Below are 22,907 nucleotides of genomic sequence, written 5' to 3' on the forward strand. Positions count from 1 at the left end.
CTGTTGGCTCAGGTTTGGAGGCCTCCGAGCAGCAACATCGTGCCAATTACACCCCGTTGGGGCATCTTCAGATCTTTCACTTTTCACAACGCAATCAAAATCTTCGTACCCATTTTGCAGTAGTGATCTCTGTAAGTTGTTTTACAATTCATAAAGTTTATTCTGTTTGATCTTCACTCTAATTTACAAGGAAAAGCAGGGAAGTTTATTTCTGTTTTACAGAGGTGGACAGGGAGGCTCACAGGGGCTAAGTTCACACAGCAAGCCCTCGAAACTGCCAGGGCTGCAAAGCCCGCCTTCTTTCCACCGCACCGAACTACCTTCCTTTCGCCTACAAAACGTAGGTGGGGACCACTGGTGTTGGAATGAAGGCCCACCTCGAGTTTCAGGTGACTTCCACTCTGCAATTAACTTGCAGGCAGCCCCACACCTGCAATGAACATACAGGTGGGGGGAGAGATATACACGCCAGGGTCAGTGGAAACCAGCAGCCGAGGGGTGAGCGGGGCTAGGGGTCCCGGGCCGCCGGCGGGGCACACGCGGTTCGGAGAGGCAGGCCGCTCTGTGGCCAGTCCCCCTGCAGCAGCACGGCCTGCTCGCCACCGCCCCGGGAGCGCCGCGGGTTCCCGAGGCCGGGCGCGGAGGGCGCGCGGGCACGGCGGCAGGGGCGTGCTCAGAGGACGCGCGCTGGACTACTCCTCCAAAGGGCAGCTCCGGGGGAAAGAGGGTGGCGTCCCGGGGAAGCCCGCAGCCGCCGCCGATGTCGCTGGGACTCGGAAGTGCCGAAAGAGGGGTGTTGGGAACTCGCGGCTCGCGTGAACGTTGCCGTCGCCGCCGCCCGGGACAGCCCGGAGGTTGGTAACTGGTGACCGTAGGGGGTCCTGGGGAGGTTAGATGGTGAATTTTCTGCGTCAGTTTACTTCGTTAAAAAAAAAAAATGCACAAAACGCTTTCCGTTTCCTACCCCAGTTTCCGTGTGCGCGCCCGAGGGCGGGACAGAGGAAGTTCCCGGTCGGGCGAAGGAGACAAAAGCGGCGGGGGCCGCGCGCTCAGTGCGCCCGGGCAAAGGCGGGGATCTGGGCGCCGGGACATGTCCGCGCACGGCCCAGCTGGCGTCCTCTCTCCTTGGCTTCGTCCCCAGCTTCCGGCACTGCTGCGGGGAGTTGCGAACTCTGGTCCCCTTGGCAGTATCAGCGGTGCGCCTGCCTGCCTGCCTGCTGTGACTCTAGGGACTCTAAAGTTAGAGACTTCCTTTGCGTTCTGTCTTCAGGACTCAGTTTCCTTCCTCTGTTCTGAGTCTAACCTTCAGGTGACAGGTCTTTATGCGGAAAACCCCTCCCCCCAATCCTCACCAGAGGTGCTTTACGGGTAGCATTGTGTTAAAAAATGTGTTACTACCTGTGTTCGTTGCTCTTGGATCAAGGTTGTAGAGCTAGGGCATTTGGCATCCTCGGAGGCTTGCATTATGTGGGAGTGAGACATTGCTTCTCTGTCTCTTTCTGTTTTTGTTGTTGTTTGTGTTTTTGAGACGGAGTTTGGCTCTTATCGCCCAGGCTGGAGTGCAATGGCATAATCTAAGCTCACTGCAACCTTCGCATCCCCGTTTCGAGCGATTCTCCAGCCTTGCCTCCTGAGTAGTTGGGATTACAGGCATGCGCCACCAAGCCCGGCTAATTTTGTATTTTTAGTAGCGACGGGGGTCTCACCATGTTGGCTAGGCTGGTCTCGAACTGTTGTCCTCAGGTGATCTGCCCGCCTCGGCCTCCCAAAGTGCTGGGATTACAGGCGTGAGCCACCGCGCCTGGCATCTCATTCATTCTCAGAGCTAAGGACCGATTTCAATGTGATTAAGTGCTATGGGAACGCAAGGAGAAGAGAGGGAAGGCTTCATTGAAGAAGTGGTAGTTAATTGAAGGAGACTTTGAGGAATGATTTTTTCCCCCTTCCATTCCTCATGTTCCATTTTCCCTGTGATTTTTCTCCCTCCTTTCTGGTTGCCAGTCAGTCCTTAATTGTGAATAAGTGTTTGATAAGGACAGCTCTGACCTGAGAGATTCCATTAATGTTAATTTAAGGAGACTATGTGCTTGTTAGGTGCTTTAGATACATTATTTCTAAACCTTACAGTAACTGGGAAAGATAGGTGGTGGTATAGCTTTTCACAGTGGGATAGAGAAAGCCTTGGAGGGGAGCCAAAGCTGCAGACTAGTACATGTCAGGGCTGGGTTTTGGACTCCTCTTTTGGATCAACGCCTGTGCTTTATCTGCTGTTTACTTTGTCCCCTCCTTGGGAGTAGGTTAGATGGATGAACTTAGGGTGAAAGTCAAGTCTCTGGAGGGAGCAACCATTTTTGTGGGTGGCCAGATGTTGGGAGCTCTGTAGGTAGCATCACGAATTTGCGAGCATGGGCCTTAACTGCACCCCCAGCTTCCAGATGGACCTGGCCCAGGGGGAAGTGTTCCCTAAAGTAGTGGTCCCAACCTTTCTGGTACCAAGGACCGGTTTCATGGAAAATAATTTTTTCATGGACCGGGGGAGTGGGGATGGTTTGGGATAATTCAAGCGCGTTACATTTATTTTGTTTATTTGTTTTGAGATAGTCTTGCTGGGTCACCCAGGCTGGAGTGCAGTGGCACGATACCAGCTCACTGCAACCTCCACCTCCCGGGATCAAGCAATTCTCGTGCCTCAGCCTGCAGAGTAGCTTACAGGTGTGCGACACCACACCCGGCTAATTTTTGCATTTTTAATAGAGACAGGATTTCACCACGTCAACCAGGCTGGTCTCAAATTCCTGAACTCGAACTCCTGAACTCAAGCCATCCTCTCCTTGGCCTCCCACAGTGCTGGGATTACAGATGTGAATCACCATGCCCCCCCTGCATTACATTTATTGTGGACTTTATTTCTATTGTTACATTGTAATATACAATGAATACAACTCACCATAGAGTAGAATCAGTGGGACCCCTGAGCTTGTTTTCCTGCAATTAGGCGGTCCCATCTGATGGTGTTGGTAGACATTGACACGCAAAGTCTGTTTGCTTATGTCCAGTCTACTCCATAGTCTCATTTTGGTTGCTGTCACTGCAGAAGACCCTGCTTCACAAAGATAGGATGTTGGCAATGGAAGCAGGCTTTTTGGTGCTTTTGTGGCAATCTCAGGATGTTTCGCCTTGGCTTTAATCCAGAATGTATGGAGATGTGAAGTCGTCTCAAACGTACTTCTAGGGCCCCATCATTTGCGATCTCAAGCAGCTGGTCCTCTTCTGGCATGGACAAAGTCAATTCACCTGGCTTATTCACAAATGGGTGTAGGATCCTTCCCAGTTCGTGGGTCTCTTGTAGTTGGGAAGTAATGCTCAAACTCTTGAAAGCTGAGATAGGTGATCATGCACCAGCTGGGAGAGAGAAGGCCCTGACTTAGTCTCTTTCAAAATCTCTGCTAATGTTTGAAACATGTCAGAAATCCGTGTTCGCTTGTCGCCCCAATGATTCCAGTTTGGTTTTGAGTGCAGCCATTTATCTGTTGACCTGAACACAGTTCTCCCCTGAAGGGACAGATTGAGTTCACTGAGGAGGGAAGCAAGTAAGCAAGTTTTGCAACCCCTTCTGTGAAATGTGCTGCCAGTGGTGACTGTTTTTCTAAAAGAAATCCCTGGAGTGGCCCTCATAACTCAAACTCTGGCCAGTGATCTATCTTTAGTCATCCCACTTCTGTGTATAAAAGATGTGTGTGCCCTACGTCCATCTCATAAAGCTGCGTGAACAGATGTGAGTTAAGGGCATGTACTTTAATGTGGTTAATAATTTTAATCATATCCTGCAAAACGTTGTTAAGTTCAGGTGACATTTTCCGGCTAGCCAGCACTTCTCTATGGATGTCACAGTGCATAGACTCATTCAGAAGTGACCTCTTTGACCTGAGTAGTGAAACCAGCCGTAGCAGTCGCTCTGCTCATGCACATACTACCCAAAATGACCAATTCAGTTTTCCTGATAGGTAATCATTCAAAGACTTGAATAGTTGTGCAGCTGTGGTGTTGGTTAGCAACAAAAGTGCAAGTGACACATCCTCGTGCATCTAACATCCTCATGCACATCCTCCTGAAAACCGTATCACATAAAAACAAGCATTGTTGCCTTGTCAACATTGGTAGACTAGTCAATCCAGATTGCGCACTGCAGTGACTCATTAATCCTCTCTAACAATTGTGCCTCAATATCTTCTGCTCTTTCAATTCGCCTAGTTATGCTGCTAGAGAAGAACACATGCCACCTTTTGAACTGCAGCCTCTCCTAAAAGTTCAGAACAAATGTCCTTAGAAGTAGGCAGGACCAACTCTTCACCAATAGTAAAGGGCTTCTTAGCTTTAGCAATATGGTTAGCCACTAAGAATGATGCTCTCATTGCAGACACATTTGATGAAATGATAGCCTTCAATAATTGCTTCTGTTCTTTGTGCTTATGTTTTTTCTTTTGAAACACTCCAAAGGTTTGTCTTTTAATGCAGGGTGCTTGGTCTCTATGTGGTGAAGCAGTTTTGAAGGTTTCATGGCTTCATTGGATAGCCAGTAGCCACATGTTATACAAAGTGGGTTTGGAGAATGTGAATCACCTGTTGCAATGAACCTGTAATTTGAGTTTGACTCCTGGTATTTTCTTTTAAACGCAGCTTTCTTTTTGTTGGCAGTCTTAGCGTCTTCTGTCTCATCATTGGGTCTTTCCCCCTTTTCAAAGAAGCTTACCAGTGATGTTTGTTTTTTCTCATTTCGGCTAGGGTTAACTTGTGGGCTTACCAAAACTGTGACTGAGACAAATGTGCAGCGTAGGAAACAGGCACAGCTGGAAGTGGTAAATAAAATAATGGGCGGGCCATGAGTGGACTAAAATAGGTGTCAGATTCTGATTAAAGCCTGCCCACGGATGCGGTTGTACAGTGGAAGTACATCAACTTACTTGCCATTATAAAGCCTGCCACCAGACGCAGCTTGTTGCTTGACACTCACTGATAGGATTTTGATATGAGTCTGCAAGCAATTGATTTATTATGGTCTCTGTGTAGTCAAACCTCTCTGTTAATGCTAATCTGTATTTGCAGCCACTCCCCAGTGCTAGCATCACTTGTGGTCCCAACAACTTGAGGGGCTGAGGAGGAAGGATCATTTGAGCCCAGGAGGTCAAGGCTGCAGTGAACTATGATCAGGCCACTGCACTCTAGCTGGCATGACAGAGTGGGACCCTGTTTCTTAAATAATAAAGTGAAAAAACTAAAAAAGCTCCAAATTTATGAGTATATGTACTTCTTTATTAATATAGTAAGTAACTTTTATTAAAAAGTAAAAACAAATTCAGTGCAGTAGCAAATAACTCCTGTAATTTCAAAGTAGTGATGCCCACGTAAATGGTATTTTGTAGTATTTTCAAAAGCTACACTGTGGTATGAAAGTATCTGTGGTATGAAAGTATCTGACTTTTCCTGGTGACAGTCATCAGACCTGCTCTTACTACCATGATTTTCTGGTTTTTTGAGACAGCGTCTCACTGTGTCACACAAGATGGAGTGCAGTGGCATAATCTCGGCTCACTGCAACCTTCACCTCCCGAGTTCAAGCAATTCTCATGCCTCACCCACCCCAGTAGCTGGGATTACAGATGTTCACCAACATGTCAGGCTAAGTTTGTAGTTTTAGTAGAGACAAGGTTTCGTCATGTTGGCCAGGCTGGTCTTGAACTCCTGACCTGAAGTGATCTGCCCACCTCGGCCTCCCAGTGTGTTGGAATTACAGGCGTAATTCCAACATATCTGGCCGGAACTGCTCTTACTACTGTGATTTGTTGTCCACATCTATAATCCAATGAAATGCTAATTTTCAACCAGAAATTCATGAAAATAGAGATATTTGAGCTCATATCCCGCTGAATTCTCTCTATGGACACCTTGGGAGTGGAGGGCTGGGGATCCTGGGTTACATACAACCCTACTTAGTGGTTGTTTTCATCTAAGTACTTGCTGGCCACCTTAGAGTATCACTTTTTTTTTTTTTTTTTTTTTTTTTTTTTTGAGAAATGGTCTTGCTCTGTTTCCCAAGCTGGATCACAGCTCACTGCAGCCTCAACTTCCCAGGCTCCCACCTCAGCCTGCCGAGCAGCTGGGACTACTGGCGTGCAACACCATTCCTGGCTAATTTTTGTATTTTTAGTAGAGAAGGGATTTCGGCATGTTGCCGAGGCTGGTCTCAAACTCCTAGGCTCAAGTGATCTGCCCACCTCAGCCTCCCAAAATGGTGGGATTACAGGCATGAGCCACCACACCTGGCCTGTTAGCGCATTACTGATAGCAGTTTCCTTCTCCTTCAGTTAGTGTTCCCCTTAGCCCGGGTTCACAGTTGTTTCTGTTTGATGAAAGCTTTTGAGAGAGCATTGCTGGATTGTTTATATAATCTACCTGCTCTGCTCCTTCTGTGGGTAATACAGTTGGAGAATATTCCTGAAATAGTCGATGTGTGTCATGTATACACCCTACCTGTCTTTTTTTTTTTTTTTTGGCGAGTAGAAATTAACCTTAGTGGTAGATGATGTTATTAGTGTCAGGGAGGAAAGATGAACTACAATCACATATACCACAGACAGAAGCTCTTAAGATGTTATGAACAATTTCATGGTAATACATTTGAAAATTCAGATGAAATTGACAAGTTTTTTCCAATAAAATGTATTACTGAAGACAAAAGCTAGAAAAAAGAGTAGTCCTATATCTACCAAAGACATTGAATTTGTAGTTAAAAACCTTTCCACAGCAAAATTTTCAGGCCCAGATGGCTTTACTAGTGAAACTTCCAAACATTTAAGAAAATTAAAGAGGAACCACTTTCCAGTTTCATTTATGAGGCCAGCACAATCTTGTTACTAAAAATTGATAAGGATATGACAAGAAAATTATAGACCAAATGCTCATACAGACAGACACATAAGTCTTAAATAATGGTAAGTCAAATCTAGCAATCTATAAAAAGGATAATAAATCATGACCAAGTTAGATTTATTTCAGGAATGTAAACTTTGGCTAACACTAGAAAAGTCAACAAATGCAATTTAACTCCATACATGAAGTAAAGGAGAAAAATTATTTGATACAATTCAGCACCCATTCATGATTAAAAAGAAAAAAAAAAAAACCTCCTTGCAAGCTGGAGCATTGAGATAAATTAGATTTAAAATAACAGAGGGTATGGTATTGCTCTGCAAATCTATAGATTTGGGCTAATCCCAATCAAAATCCTGGCAAATTTTTTTCTTCAAAAATAGGTGATAAGCTGATTGTAAAATTTATTTGGAAATTCCAGACAGTCTTAAGAGCAAAATTGGAGGACCTAAGCTACTAGATCAGTATTTAGTCATGTCAATGTGGTATTGCATAAAACTACACAGATTATGGAACTGAGCAGAGAATCCATAAACAGGCTTATACATCTGTGGTCTGTTGATTTATGACAGAGGCAACACTGCAGGGCAGTGGAGAGAAGATGGTCTTCTCAGTAAATGACACTGGGTCGATTCGCTATCTACATAGACAAAATGAAGCTAGATTATGTACCTCATCTCATATACAAAAATTAAGATAACATCATATACCTAAATGTGAATGCTAAAACAAAGCACCTGGAAGAAAGCTAAGTAAAATATCTTTATGACCCAGGGACAAGTTTTTTGAATAGGATACAAAAAGCACTAATTTGTACAGTAATAAGAATGAACCAATTATTGCCTCACATAACATGGATGAATCTTGTGACACAAAGCTGAACAAAACTAAGATAGATGTAAAAGAGTAAGTGCAATGTGATTCCATTCATGTGAAGTTCAAAAACAGACAACTAAATAAACCATGGTGGTAGAAGTCAGGCTAGTGGTCACCTTTGATGGAGTTAGTGACTAGGAAAGGGCAGAAGGGGCTTCAGAGGCGTTCTTTCACTTTTTTGAGACAGGATCTCGCTCTGTCACCCAGGCTGGAGTGCAGTGGTGTGATCTCAGCTCACTGCAACCTCCCTCTCCTGGGCTCAAGTGATCCTATCACCTCAGCCCACCTGAGTAGCTGGGACTATAGGCATGAGCCACCATGCCTGGCTGATTTTGTTTTTTGTTTTTGTTTTTGTTTAGAGATGGGGTCTTGCCATGTTGCCCAGGCTGGTCTTGAACCCCTGGGCTCAAGCAATCTGCCCATCTCCTCCTTTCAAAGTGCTAAAATTACAGATGTGAGCCACTACCTCTGGCCTGGCATGCAATTTTTATCTCAGTGATAATTACTTGGTAATTACATAAGGCTTTCCACTTCTCGAAAGCCCTAAGGGCTGGGCATGGTGGCTCATTCCTGTAATCCCAGCACTTTGGGAGGCTGAGGAGGGAGGATCACTTGAGGTCAGGAGTTTGAAATCAGCCTGGCCAACATAGCAAGATCCTGTCTCTAAACAAAAGAAGACCAAAAAAATAGCAGGGTGTGGTGATGTGAGCCTGCAATCCCAGCTACTCCTGAAGCTAAGGCAGGAGGACCACTCTTGAGCCCAGGAATTTGAGGCTGCAATGAGCTATGATCATGCCATGCACTGTAGTCTGGGTGACAGAGTGAGACCCTGTTTAAGAAAAAAATAAAAAATAGTAAAAAGGAAGTCTTAAGGTTTTTTCTTCATTTAAGTATATTTTAATAAAGTTTACTTAAAACCTTGTAAAAAGTTAGGTTCATTCTGATGCTCCCAGGCTGGGGAGTGTAAGATGTGGTGGGCACGAGCCTTGCTGATTAAAAAGGTTTAAAATAGGTTGAGAATTTTCAGGGGGAAAGAATGTAATATCGCATCAGTAGCTTTTTTTGAATTAGGGACTTATAAAATTGACTCCCTTTTGCCAATCTTTAATGGCAGAGATCTGGCTTAAGGGAATTTCATATAAAAAGACTTAGAGTTATGTTTGATTATAAGATTGATACCAGTGTGAGGTGGAAATAAAAGCTAAGGGAGTATTAAGTAGAAAATTTTGTTTTCAGATTTAATTTTCTTCCAATTTAAGTTTTGAAAGTTTATGACCACTGGATTAAAAAATTTTTCTTCCAATTTAAGTTTTAAAAGTTCATGACCAGTGGATTAAAAAACAATCTTTTCTATAAATCCTTTCAGTTAGGTACTTTCCTCCCATAAGGCCATGAACTAACTGAGGGCAGGGGTGGCATGTGAGTTTCCTATTACACCTGTACTAAATTAACACAAATTCAGTGGCTTAAAACAACAGACATTTATTACCTTATGGTTCTGGATGTCAGAAGTCCAAAATATGACAGCAGGGTTCATTTCTTCTGGAGGTTCTAGGGAAGAATCTTTTTGCTGTCGTTGCCTTTTCCAGCCTCTAGATGCCTCTTAGATTCCTTCATCCGGGAGCCCTTCCTCCATCTTCCAAGCACACCACTCTAACCTCTGCCTCCATCATCACCTCACACTTCCTCTCTGTCTCTGACCCTTCCGCCTCCTTCCTAAAAGGAACCTTGTGATTACCTCGGGCCCACCCAGATAATCCAGGCTAACCTCTCAATCAAAAGATCCTTAATCACATCGGCAAAGTCCCTTTTGCTGTGTAAGGCAACATATTCACAGTTCCAGGGATCAGGACATGGACACTTCTAGGGGACCCATCTTTGGTGGACCCCACAGAGGGGGTCTTTATATTTTGTCTTCACAAAGAGCACAGTTCCTAGTTGTCAGTAGAAGTTCATTCGTATTTGTTGAATGGAGACATGGGTCTAAGATTTCATTATTTGAGTGCAGTTTCTGAAAGAAGAGAAGTGATGGACTTGTCCTCCCACTGACACAACTGAAGCTTTGGGTTCAGGTTTAGGTACATGTATTATACAGAGACAACTGACAGTAAGGCAGAGGATCTGGGGACAGGCATAGTGGCTCATGCTTGTAATCCCAGCACTTTGGCAGGAATAGGTGGGAAGATCACTTGAGCCTGGGAGTTCAAGACCAGCCTGGGCAACATAGTGAGACACCCCCCCCCCATTTCTTAAAAAAAAAAAAAAAAAATGGGTGTGGTGGCTTTTGTCTATAGTCCTGGCTACTTGGGAGGCTGAGATGGAAGGATTGCTTGAGACTGGGAAGTTGAGACTGCAGTGAGCCAAGATTGTGCCACTGCATTCCAGCCTGAACAACAGAGAGTGAGACCTTGTTTCAGAAAGGAACCTGGAACCAAGTCATTGAAGTAATGGTTGAAGGAATCATAGATGTTAGTCTGGAAGAGGGTTTAGATGGAGTAGATGGCATTAGTTATCTATAAATATTTGAAGGAGTATTATTGGAAAGAATAAAAAAGCCTTTTTAGCATACTCAACAGTAATAGCATTAAAAACAACAAATAAGCATTTCAGAGTTTACTATGCCTAAGGCACTGTTTTATCATTTTATAAATTAACTTAATCCTCACATCAATCTTCTGAGGTTCGCTATTACTGTATTTTACAGATAAGGAAACTGAGGCTCAGAGAGGTTATGCACCTTGTCCTAGGTCACACAAGCATGAAGCAGCAAAGCTGGGATTCAATCTTTGGCATTCTGACTCCAGAGCCATCACTGAAACCATATCACACTGTGCTGTCTCCATGCCTTTAGTTCCAGAAGGTAGGAGAGGACTAGTGGCAGAGGAAGTCCACCCCTGTATTTTTTAGAAATCTGTATGTTTTAGAAATACAGGGGTAGATTTCAAGGGAAAACACAACAATCAGAACTGCTAGCCAGGCATAGTGGTGTGCACCTGGGAGGCTGAGGCAGGAGTATCGCTTGAGCCCAGGAGTTTGGAGCTGCAGTGAGCTGTGATCATGCCACTGCATTCCAGCCTGGGTGACAGAGTGAGACCCTGTCTCAAAACAAAAACAACAACAAAAGCAACAGCTGCTTAGGAACAGTGTTTCTCCGCCTTGTAATGTTACTGGAAATGGTCAAGTAGGCTATTATAAAAAGAATTCCCCAAACTGGCTGGAGATGAGACCAAATGGCAACAGAGATCCCACTGATTTTGAAAAAAATTAATTTTTTTCACTACATATATAAGAAGGGAGGGAACAACCTTTGTGACATTTTATGTAATAAAGATCCATTGTGAAAGGTATCTTTTCAACTAATTTTCCAGATTTTATTGATGAGTAACTATTTATAATATACCTGGTGTGATAGATGTGTCCTCACCCCTTTTTAAGGTACCCTTGCTGCTCCTCCCATAAAGAAGTATGGTCTGTTTTCTCCTCCTTGAATCCAGGCTGGGTTTTGGACTTGCTTTGACCAATAAAGTGTTCTGTGAACTCTGGAGCCTGGTCCTTAAGGGATGTTGCACCTCTTGCCTCTGTTCTTTTGGTACCCTGAAGCCCCACTGCTGTGAAAAAGCCGAGTCTAGCCTACCAGAGGAGGAGCCCTGGCCTGGAGGAGAAGGGAGGGGCCTTGTGTGAGCTGGCGCCAAATGCCAGACGTGTGCATGAGGTCATCATGGCCCCCTCCAGCCCCAGTGGAGTTGTGTGATGACAGAAGTCACATGAGTGACCCCAGGAGGGACATGAACAGAACTATCTAGACTGACATCCCACAAAATCCTTAAAAAGAATAAATGTTTATTGTTGTAAGGAACTACATGTTGTGATGGTTTCTTATGCAGCAATACATAACTGATACATAATATGTTGGTGTGGATTTGGAAGTAGTGGGTATTTTAAACTATTCTGTAATTAGACATTTTCCCCAGTCCAGTGGACCTCTTTCAGTCTATCTAGTCATTCTTCTGTGTTGGTGAAACCTTTCTGGGTTTGGAGAAGTATTTCCTCTTAGTATTATGTGTGTTGAAGGATAAGAGTCTTTATAAGACTCTTATGTGGGGACCGGGCACGGTGGCTCACACCTGTAATTCCAGCAGTTTGGGAGGCTGAGGCGGGAGGATCACTCGAGGCCAGGAGTTCAAGACCAGCCTGGGCAACATGGCAAAACCCCATCTCTACTAAAAACAGAAAACTTAGCAGGGCGTGGTGGTGTGCGCCTGTAATCCCAGCTACTCAGCAGTCTGAGGCATGAGAATTGCTTGAGCCCAGGAAGTGGAGGTTGCAGCGAGCTGGAATCATGCCAGCGCACTTCAGCCTGGGGGACAGAGCAAGACTGTGTCTCAGAAAAGGAGAAAAAAAAAAGACTGAAGTCGGGTTTGGAGAGAATTGTGATATGGGAATCTGGACTTGGTGGTTTTCTTGGAGAAAATCATGTAATTTAGAGTCTATAAAATGGGGTTCCGTTTCATGAAAATTGGACTCTGGAAAAGGCAAAAGTGTCATACCACTTTTTCCGAATATGCTAGAATATTGCACTACTATTTCATTTTCTTTAAAGCCATTGTCATTTCAGTGGGCATGTGCTTCTTTCACTTTTATTACTTGTGGTTTCCAGAGTGCTCATTTGTTCCTGAATTTAGACCTATTTCAATTTTACTCTTATCTCTGCATAACTGCTAACTTTCCCCTCTTACTTACAAGGTAGATCGGTTTGGTTTAGTTTGCCTTTTTCAGTAAATCTTTTAAGGAATGTACGTGAGTTAGATGTTTCATGTGTATTTTGATTACATTTCATTGATTTAAAATTTTTTTCATCATAGAGAGTGTCTAATGTTATGCATAACGTTTAAAAATTCTATTACACTTAGACCACTTATATTACCTTCTGGCTTTCCTAATGGATTGATTTCATTATAGATTTTGGAAAATGAATCCAGTACACTCTAAGAATAGTGAGGTGGCTGAGGGAAGGCTCTGCAGTTAGACTCAGTGGGTATGAATTTAAGCTTTGCCACCTACCAGCTATGTGATTTGGGGCAGGTTTCTTTATCCTTTCTGGGCCTTGGTTTCCTCTTGTGTTAAGTGAGGTTATCAGAAGCACCAACCTCAAAGGGTTGTTATGAAGATTAAGTGAGATAATGCTTGTAAAGTGCCTTTTCAGCATAGGAAATCCGTAAATAGTACTTGTTATAGTACAGCTATTACTAAAGCATAAGAAAACTCAGTAGAGGGAAATCTTCGTTTAGGACATTAAGCAGTTAGTCAGTAGAAGTGACGATGGTGATGCTGGTGTGGGGGGATTGTTAGCTTAATGATGAGAGCTGTCTTATTAAAGTCCTCTGGTGCGTGTGAATATTGGGTTATAGCCCATTTAGTGCTTGATATCAAGATTTAAAAGCAGAAAAAATTTAAAATGGAAGTGTTGGAATCCATTAGTTGCCTGCATCAGAATTAAAGCTAAAGTACTTTTGAATGATATTGGAAGTTGCTGGGGGAAAACCATCTTGCAGCCATTATGTTTATGTATGTTTCAGGGTTTGGCAAGGTGAGCTGTGCTTTTCTTCCAAGATCAAGGAACCGGATTTCTGCCTGTATGACAGCGGGGGTTGGGAATTTTGGTTCTAATTTTTGCTTCATTGCTGGCTTCTCTGTCCATGGGCAGATCGCTGCTTCTTCCCAAGCAGGATTCTGATTCCTGAAAGGGCTCTAAAAGCTTAGCCCTCCTGTGAGGATCAGAGTAGATGGCAACTTTGAAAGCAGGTGGAGGGTAATTCCAAAGTAAATGCAAATGTAAGTAGCTCCAGTATAGAAAAAGCTCTGTTAGCTGAGAGATTCTTGCCATTTTACAGCTCAGATTTTATTCTGTGGCCCTCTTGAGTTCTATAATTCCCAGATAAATATATTTTTTGAAATATTCAACTTTGGGGTGTTTGTACCCAATTTGCAGGTGGAGAAAGCTCCCTATTACTCCAGTCTGAATTCCTTCCGTCTGATTCTAGGGAAACCTTTGCTATGATTTCCTTTAATGTCTAATATTAAAGGCATGTTCTGTCGCTGTGTCCTCACTTGCCTCGAAATTCTCACTCTTTTCAACATTTAACTTCGAGATCCTGTTGTCTTACAGCTTTGGAGTTGCTGTTTTATCTTCTTTATCTTCCTCTTTTTTCCCCCCTACCAACTTCTGGACTAGTTTGATGCCAGGGACAACTTAATTTTTCCCCGTCTGTGTGGCTTGGTTCCAGCACTCTCTCCACTTTCACTAAGGGCCTAAATCATCCACCTCCCTGCCTCTTGGGTCTACCACAGCATCAAGGCGCTGCTTTGTAGAGCTTCGTTCGAATAATTTTATGTACTGGCTTGCAAGCCTGAGGTTCTGCAGGAAATAAAATCTAAACGTGAAATCGTATGTTTTAAGACTCCTTACCACTTGGCTCCTGTTCTCCCTTCCCTGAACCATCCACACTTTCTCTTCTTTACAGTTCTGACCAGTATTCCCAAACTGGGAAAGTGTTCGTAGGCACATCTCACCATCACACATCCCAACAACCCAATCACTCTTACGTATCAATAGTGCAATCTCATTTATGTAGATTAATCAGGTAGACTGCTACTTAAACACAGGCTATGTCACTATAGATTGGCTGTTTTCTATAGAAATGATGCTGTAAGTGGTGATGACTTTTCTAGGCTATCTCACAGCTACCCACTTAGCTGATAATATTGGTGCAGGACTGACTGCATGAAAACAGAAAAGAAGCATCAGTTACACATTTTAGTAAGAATCTCCTTGATTTCAGATAGCTCTGCCTAAAGAGGGACATGCTTGTTTAGAGCATGAGAAATGGACACTTGATAATTTTCTGAGAGACTTTTTGGGAACCTCTAAGGGCCTGGACATTTTAAAAAGGTTCCAGTCATATTCCCAAATATACAGCTTTCCTTTTCTTTTTCCTTTTCCTTTTCATTGTGTCATAAATCCCTTAAGAGATATCTACTCTGATTTACTTTCTGGCTGCACAGCTGAAATAAACAGGGAAAACAAAGTAGGGAAATAATTTTCCTGAGATAAGTGGGCAAGTGTTGAAGGCTGAAAGAATGAGGGTCGTGATCAACTTAGTATACCACTGGAAGCTATATGAGTAAACAGCAAACTGTTTCTCATGAAAGCAGGTTGTTGGCAAACTGACAAACTGTGTCTGCCTCCCAGAAGGAATGCTGGGGACAGTCACCACCCAGGCACAGTGTTTCTTGTGATTAGGCAAATCTGAAGCCTGTTAGCAATAATGTGAACCTGTGATCAATCAAGCAGCTGACCAGTCGTTACCTCCTCCTCCCTGCTCTTTCTACCCAATAAAAACAAAGGGCTGTAGAAGCTGGAGGTTGCTGCTTTTGCTCACTAGAAGCAGGGAGCTCTCTTCTTCCCCGGCCCCTTCCTTTAAAATAGTTACTTTTGTTTTAAGTTTTCATTTCTGCCTTCATCCTCCTTCCTTTAGTCTCCTAATGATGGTCTCAAGTAGTAACAGTAGTAACTGTTGTAATGACGATCTCAAGTGGTAACAGTGACTGTCGTAGTGACAGTCTCAAGTAGTAACTATGGCAGTCAGCTACAGGCAAGAGTTGAAAAGAGAGGTGAGGAAGAAAGGTCTGTTAAGGAGGGTGGGGGAGTGTCTGTGCGGTGGTGGTGTTTTGAGGTGGCATTCGTGTAATGGAGAGTGGTGAAAATGAAAGTGGAATGCCCATCGTTCCCTTGAGGGTAGCAGAGAGGTAGGTGGTGAGGAAGAGGCACTGGGCTGGGCTGAAAGCTTGCAGGTGGCCCCCAGGGATAGTTTGCTTGCTGTCCAGGGTGGCCTTGGATTGGGCGTCAGAAGAGGAAGGAGACATTAACGAAAGCCCTGGGGATGCCAACCTCCTGAAAGAGGTCCAGATGCAGGTAGGATGGGCACACCCTTGGAAGGTCAGCCAGATTTCTTTGATTCAGGGGGAAAATCAGGGTCTGGGCTAGGTGGGCTCCTGATGAATGAAATTCACTAGTAACTGCTGATGTTTGTTGAGTGCTTATTCACTGCCAGGCCCTGGGCTAAGCATTTTACATTTAACCCCTCAACAACCCTATGAGAAAACATTTGGGAGGCCATTATTTACCCAAGTTTCCTCAACCAATGAATGACAGAGCCTGGGACTCCCCCCGCACCTGCCCACCCTTCCTCCCCCGACCCCACAGGTGGGTTTGGTGCCAGAATTTATCACTGTGCTGTCAGGTGGAGACTATTTGGTTCAATCCCTAAATTTTGGGGGTGAGGGGTCAGCTAGTTTTGCTGCTTCGTTACCTGCTGTTTTGCTGCTACTGTGTATCTTTGTGCATATGTCTACAAAACATGTAGCATTATTGAAACTGTTATTGTTTCCTTATACCACTGAATAGAAGAAAATGGAGTTTGTGCTGGGGCCACTGTCTGTGGAGTTTGCACATTCTGGCTATGTCTGCAGGGGTTTTCTCTGGCTACTCGGTTTCCTCCCACGTCCCAAAGCTGTGCCCATTAGGTGAATTGGAGTGTCTAAATGGTCCCAGTGTGTGAGTGTAACTGAGCACCCTATTAAGTTTTTCTGTGATGGCATCGAATGCCTGTTGATGTTCATCTGTCCAAGGTTGGGGGCTCTGAATCTAGTCCTTTTTAAAGGCCTCATAAATTGGCTTAGCCGTCAACCCCAAATTTGGAATTCAAATTCAACAAAAGCCAGACATTCCTAGGAATCCCTGCAATTGCCTCCTGTTTTGGGGAGCCTTTGGGGCCACTGTTATCTGCTTTCAGTCGGGTCTTTAGGCTCCTTCAGCCTGAAGTCGAGGTTCCAGAGACTAGACCTTGATACAGCACAGACACCTGTGAAAATCTCCCCTACCAGGAGATGGCTTCAAGGCTACAGTCAATTTACAACCCAGCTGAGCCCCAGATGATGCCAGCCCATTCACAAGATGGAGCAACAATTCAAGATGAGTCATCGGAACAAGTCATGCGGGCCTGCACAGCCTCACCCCATGCCACAACTTCCTTCCCCTTCTTTTTTATTTATGTATTTTTATTTTATTTATTTTATTTTTTTGAGACGGAGTCTTGCTCTGTCGCCCAGGCTAGAGTGCAGTGGCCTGATCTCGGCTCACTGCAAGCTCCGCCTCCCAGGTTCACGCCATTCTCCTGCCACAGCCTCCCGAGTAGCTGGGACAACAGGCGCCCGCCACCATGCCCGGCTAATTTTTTGTATGTTTAGTAGAGATGGGGTTTCACCGTGTTAGCCAGGATGGTCTTGATCTCCTGACTTTGTGATCTGCCTGCCTCGGCCTCCCAAAGTGCTGGGATTACAGGCGTGAGCCACCGCGCCCAGCCTGCCTTCCCCTTCTTAAGCCTTTGCACTTCACTTGGAAATTTGAAGTGGTTCCATTAAGGCAAGAGTCTAGACCGTCTTGCCCATTGCTAGCTTTGGTCTGTAATCAAGTCACTTTCTTTCTACCATACCTCTATCTTGCTAATTTGTTTTGCAAGTAGTGAGCAGCTGAACCTGTGTTTGGTAATGAGTGTGGGGGTGTGAGTATGAGTGGGTTCTGCGCTGAGATGGCATCCTGTCCGGGGTTGGTTCCTTCCTTGCGGCCTGAGCTGCTGGAATGGGCTCCAGCTACCAGAGACCCTAAATTGGAACAAGTGGGGTGAAAAATGAATGCATAAAAATTACCTAATAAAAATTTGTAAAGTCTATGATAATCATACAAATGCATGACAAAAAAATGTAGTATGGAAGCTCTCAGTGAGCCCACCCTAATTGTAAATGTTTTGAACTGCATGGTGGCAGGAGGTGCTCATTATAATTTTTGCTTTGCAAACATTTTATTCCTTGGTTTCACCCACCACCAGTACAACTGCCATCACTTGCTGATTCATCAAACTTGGGTAAATAATGATCTTACCTGTGCTTATTAATCTTTAAGTGTATGTATAGCTCATGTTTATTCATGTTTATTTCAGTGTTAACTATTAGAAGTGTTTTGGTCTTTAGATGTTTGGTGTTTTTGTGACCAGAAATATGCAGTAGGAACTTACCTTTTGTTTATATCAATTAGCCTGTGGTAAAATTAGTTGCATTATACATTGTTTTGCTTAAAGTTACAATTTCCAAGACCCTACTAGTGATGTTAAATAAGGACTCATTGTACAATCCAGCTAAGAGCAGCACTAAGCTGAGTGCAGTGGCTCACGCCTGTAATCCCAGCACTTTGGGAGGCCATGGTGGGCAGATCTCCTGAGCTCAGCAGTTTGAGACCAACCTGGGCAACAAAAAAACTAGCCTGGCGTTGTGGTGCGTGCCTGTAATCCCAGCTACTCAGGAGGCTGAGGCAGGAGAATCACTTGAGCCTGGGAAGTTGAGGCTGCAGCGAGCTGAGATCATGCCACTGCACTCCTGCTTGGGCAACAGAGCAAGACCCTGTCTCCAGGAAGAAGAAAAAAAGCACCAAAATGAAAAATTATTAAACCGAATTTTCTAGTTCCCTGAGGATTAAATCCTTAATGCAGGAGAATTGTCTCAGATAGAATGTCCCTGAAGAGCATCTAATGGCAAGCCTTCTAAAACTTTCATTTAGTCTACAAGATCATTTGTGTTCAAATTTCAATCCTTTTAGAAGATCAGCTTTTTGTTAATCAGATTCTTCATGAGGCAAAGAGGTCATCCGATGTAATACCAACATCTTTTGACAGGCGAGACATTAAATTATAAACCAAGAAGTTAAAATTACCTTCCCACTAAGGGGAAGCCTATCAAATTCCGGAAAAGCTCCAGAAAGGAGTCTTGTTATTCTGAAGATGAAAGTATTTAAAAATAAATTGTGAGTAGAAATGGATAAAGCTAGAAGTAGTTCTGAAAAATAGTAAGGAACTTGAGAACGTGTTATTGAAATACTAGGGTTTAGGCATGTGTTTTAAAGCATGAATGACTGCTTCCGGATCTCTTAGGTTGCAGGAAAAGTCCAGACCAAACTTTCTGGGTGACTTTTAGGTAATGAAATGGGGCACTCTGGGTGCAAGACCGCTTATTTCTGAAATCATGGTTTATCAAAGCTGAAGTTTATTTCCCTTCCTCCTCTGTCTCCCAGTGGCCTGAAGAAAGGAGTTTGTGTGTGGCAGATTCTGAGTCAGGCTCTAAGTCTGAGTCACTGTACACTGGCATTAATGGGATTGGCCATGGCAGAGTGGACGGGCAGGGGCCTGGGTCCAAAGACTTGGCTTTGAGCCTTGGCTCAGTTATTTACTTATTTGTTTACTCATTTATTTAGACAAAAATTGTGCATATTTATGGTGTACAATGTGATGTCTAGCTATACATTGTGAGATGATTAAATCAAGGTAATTAACATACCCATCACCTTACCTGCTTATCATTTTATGATGAGAACATTTACGGTCTACTCTTAGCACTTTTTAAGACTATAATACATTATTGTTAACTATAATCACCATGCTGTATGATAGATCCTCAGAATTTATTCATCCTGTCCAACATCTTTTAACCAGCATTTTCCCCCTTCCCCCCAGCCCCTGGCAACCACCACTTCTGTGAGTTTGACTTTTTTTAGATTTCACATATAAGTGAGATCATGCAGTATTTGCTTTTCTGCTCTGGCTCAGTTATTTCTGGCTCTGTGACCTCATCACATTTGTCATCTATAAAATGCCTACCTCCCCTGTTCCACTTCCACCTACTTCACCAGGCTGTTGTGAAAACAAAATGAGATAATGTGTGAATTCTGGGTTTTGGCATTACTGTCACATGTTAGAAGTAGTTGGTGGGGTTGGGGAGGGGGGTGCGGCTTAAAATTTTGCTCTTAGTTTGGCATCCACAATGAGACATATTTGAGAGGTTTAAGTAAAGCAGTAAAGGCCATAAATGGGTTTAAATTTAGTGAACTCTGTTAGTTGGAACATTTGGAATCATTTAATTTGCTGAATTTTAGGATCTAACTTTCCTGTACCTTCTCTATTACTTAGAATATAGTCATGGCTACCATGATGGAGAGATCTAGAATAGGAGAGGCTTCAACAACCTAGAAATGCATTTCTTTCTCCTGTAACAGTCTAGATCTAAGTAGTCTGGGGCACTTTGGGGGTTGGGGGTAGTACATGGATTTGGGGGCTGAGAGGCCTCTGTCTTGTCCACGTGGCTTTCACCTCTTCATCCATGGTGGCTGTTCCAATTCTGTTCAACAGGAAAGGGAGGGAAAGAAAGAGATGGCCACAGCCATGTCCCTTCACTCACATCCTTTTGAATGGAGCTATTCAGGTGTCCACACTTAGCTACAGTGTAGTGTTGGTGTCCGGAGGAAATTTTAATTGCTGTGTGAGAAGAGAGACTGAATTCTGAAAAGGGGTAGTGAGGGGCAGTGGGTAACAAGCAGTGTCTGTCACAGATGCCTGTGGTTATGTCATTAACTGCCCTTTAAGAAATGTATGGATGAGGCCTGGCACAGTGGCTTGTGCCTATAACCCCAGCTACTCAGGAGGCTGAGGAGACCAGGAAATCAAGATCAGCCTGGGCAACATAGACCCTGTCTCCAAAAATACATAAATAAAGTGCGTAGATGCATGGCAGACAGAGAGGTTTATAGTATTCCATTCTGATAATCAACTGCAGGATGGTACTTGATTTCTTATATATATTTTTTGAGGCAAGGTCTCACTCTGTCACCCAGGCTGGAGTGCAGTGGCACAATCTTGGCTCACTGCAACCTCAGCCTCTTGGATTCAAGTGATTTTCCTGCCTCAACCTCCTGAGTAGCTGGGATTACAGGCAAGCGCCACCACGCCTGGGTAATTCTTGTATTTTTAGTGGAGACAGGTTTTGCTGTGTTAGCCAGGCTGGTCTCAAACTCCTGGCCTCAAGTGATCCACCTGCCTTGGCCTCCCAAAGTGATGGGGTAACAGGTGTGTGCCACCGTGCCCCGCTGATTTTAAGTTTTTATTATATTTTTTAGAGATGGGATCTGGCTATTTTGCCCAGGCTGGTCTTGAACTCCTGGCCTCAAGTGATCCATCTTGGCCTCCCAAAGTGTTGGGATTACAGGCATGAGCCACCATGCTTGGCCTATAGTATGATACTTGAAAGGGACAACAAGGATGGTGAGCCTGTTGGCTTAGAGGTTTGGATATTGTTTGTGCTTTTCAGACTTTTTGAAGCCATTTATTATTCACAAAGCACATGGTAGTCCCTTCTTGCTACATTCCAGGCACTGCGCTAGGGGCTGGGGAGTCAGCGATCATGGTCCCTGCTATCTGAGGTTCACTCCACAGAAGAGACAAGTATATTATGCAATGAGTAGAGAACTGTCTGATGTATACTCTGATGGGAGGCTGTGGGAACCCCTAGGAAAAGACCTGACCCCTTTGACAGGCAGGATGCGTGTGTGTGGTGTATGTGTGGGTGTGCGCGTGCATGTGTTTGTTGGATGCAGGAGGGAGTAAGGTCACAGGGAGGAGGAGGCTTTATTGGGGTTATGTCTGTATCACCTCGAATAGTGATGGTCTCAGGGAGTGTGAACTAACTGAATTGATGTTAAGATGCTGTTCTCTAGTGCCATGTTCATGGCTTAATGTTTTGTCTCTTTCTCAGAAACTCTCAGCGTGGGCATTGGGAATCTTCGTGCCTAGGAGCCATGCTGCCCCGATGGGAACTGGCACTTTACCTACTTGCCTCACTAGGCTTCCACTTCTATTCCTTCTATGAAGTTTACAAAGTCTCCAGAGGTAAGGCCCCAAGCTTTTCTGACCTTCTATCAAACAAGGAAACTCCTGTCAAAAAAAAGGAGCAGAGGTGGAAGATTCAAGAAGATGATCCAATAGTGTCGGATGATGTGGGCCTTGATTTGCTTCCCCCTGTCTTGGATAGTTTGAATCAGTGACCTGAGTCCATTAAGTTTTCTACCCTAATCCTTGGTCTTTTAGGTGATGCTGTGGCTTGTCTTCTATAATTGGTGGGTTTGATTCAAAGGCTATTGAAGGCCATGGAGGGGATTTGCATTCAGAATTCAAAGTAAAACTCTTAAATTTCTCTTTCATCATTACTCCTCTCAGACATATGAGACCCGGGCTCGTTTTATCTTCTTGTTCTGTCATTTTTAGTGTGTTGCCTTTGTCTGAGTGCTGGAGATAAATCATCATCAGGTCACATCCCTGCCCATACGAAGGAGAATGGGGGCCCTCCTTTATTTTAGTGGCAGTTTGGCAGGGAGCACTAGTCACTCCTGCTCACGCCCAATTGGCCAGCACTGAGTCCCACGGGCACAGCTGGGAGGTTGGGAAATAGTCATTAGCTTGGTGGCTATGTGCTACCTAAAACTACTTTTTTTTTTTTTTTTTTTTGAGACCTAGTTTCACTCTTGTCACCCAGGCTGGAGTGCAATGGCACGATCTCGGCTGACTGCAACCTCTGCCTCCTGGATTCAAGCAATTGTCCCAGCTCAGCCGCTGGGATTACAGGTGCCCACCGCCACGCCTGGCTAATTTTTGTATTTTTAGTAGAGATGTGGTTTCACCATGTTGGCCAGGCTGGTCTCGAACTCCTGACCTCAGGTGATCCTCCTGCCTCAGCCTCCCAAAGTGCTAGGATTACAGGTGTGAGCCACTGCACCCAGCCTAAAACTTCTCATGTTATGGAAGAAAGAGAAAGAATTTTGGAGGGTCCTTGAGCAGTCTCTGCCATAGGTAGCGAGAGTGTCCTTGAGGTGATAGTGATTACTGAGCCTTGTCTTAAGAAGAGCAAGAGTCAGCCAAGTAGAGAAGTGAGCAGAGGAACTCTGAACAGAGTTAAGTTTGCAGGCAAATGATGTTGGAGATAGCTTACCATCATCAGGGAACTACAAACCACTCATCAGGACTAGAGTGCAGAGTGTGATGGGGAGTGAAAGAGTTGAGCTTAGATCAAAGAGCAGGGATAGGTTGTGAAAGACATGGGTTGTATATTTGGCCAAGGAGTGTGGACCTTATCTTGAAGACAGGACGGCATATTGAAAGTAGTGCAGTCATTTA

The 22,907-nt window shown here is 44.2% G+C and overlaps 1 protein-coding gene across 15 annotated transcripts in view; it reads left to right on the forward strand.

Moving 5' to 3' along the window:
- The first annotated feature begins 298 nt into the window (after nucleotides 1-298).
- The window catches only part of HHAT (hedgehog acyltransferase), a 348,264-nt gene continuing 325,655 nt past the window's right edge, over nucleotides 299-22,907 (forward strand). For 9 of the 15 annotated variants that reach the window (XR_012432735.1, XR_012432736.1, XM_005540736.5 and 6 more), the window contains exons 1-2: nucleotides 652-854; nucleotides 21,493-21,626. Coding sequence is in view for 12 of the 15 variants with exons in the window: in XM_005540736.5 (XP_005540793.2) it covers nucleotides 21,536-21,626 (91 nt within the window). In the remaining 3 variants the exon portion in view is untranslated. Of the gene's footprint in view, nucleotides 448-651; nucleotides 855-21,492; nucleotides 21,627-22,907 lie in introns of those variants that run through there. The other 6 variants (XM_065541220.2, XM_065541231.2, XM_065541217.2 and 3 more) reach the window with 4 other exon arrangements.

The sequence above is a fragment of the Macaca fascicularis genome, chromosome 1, assembly GCF_037993035.2.
Source record: "Macaca fascicularis isolate 582-1 chromosome 1, T2T-MFA8v1.1".
In the NCBI taxonomy this organism is placed as follows: Eukaryota; Metazoa; Chordata; class Mammalia; order Primates; family Cercopithecidae; genus Macaca; species Macaca fascicularis.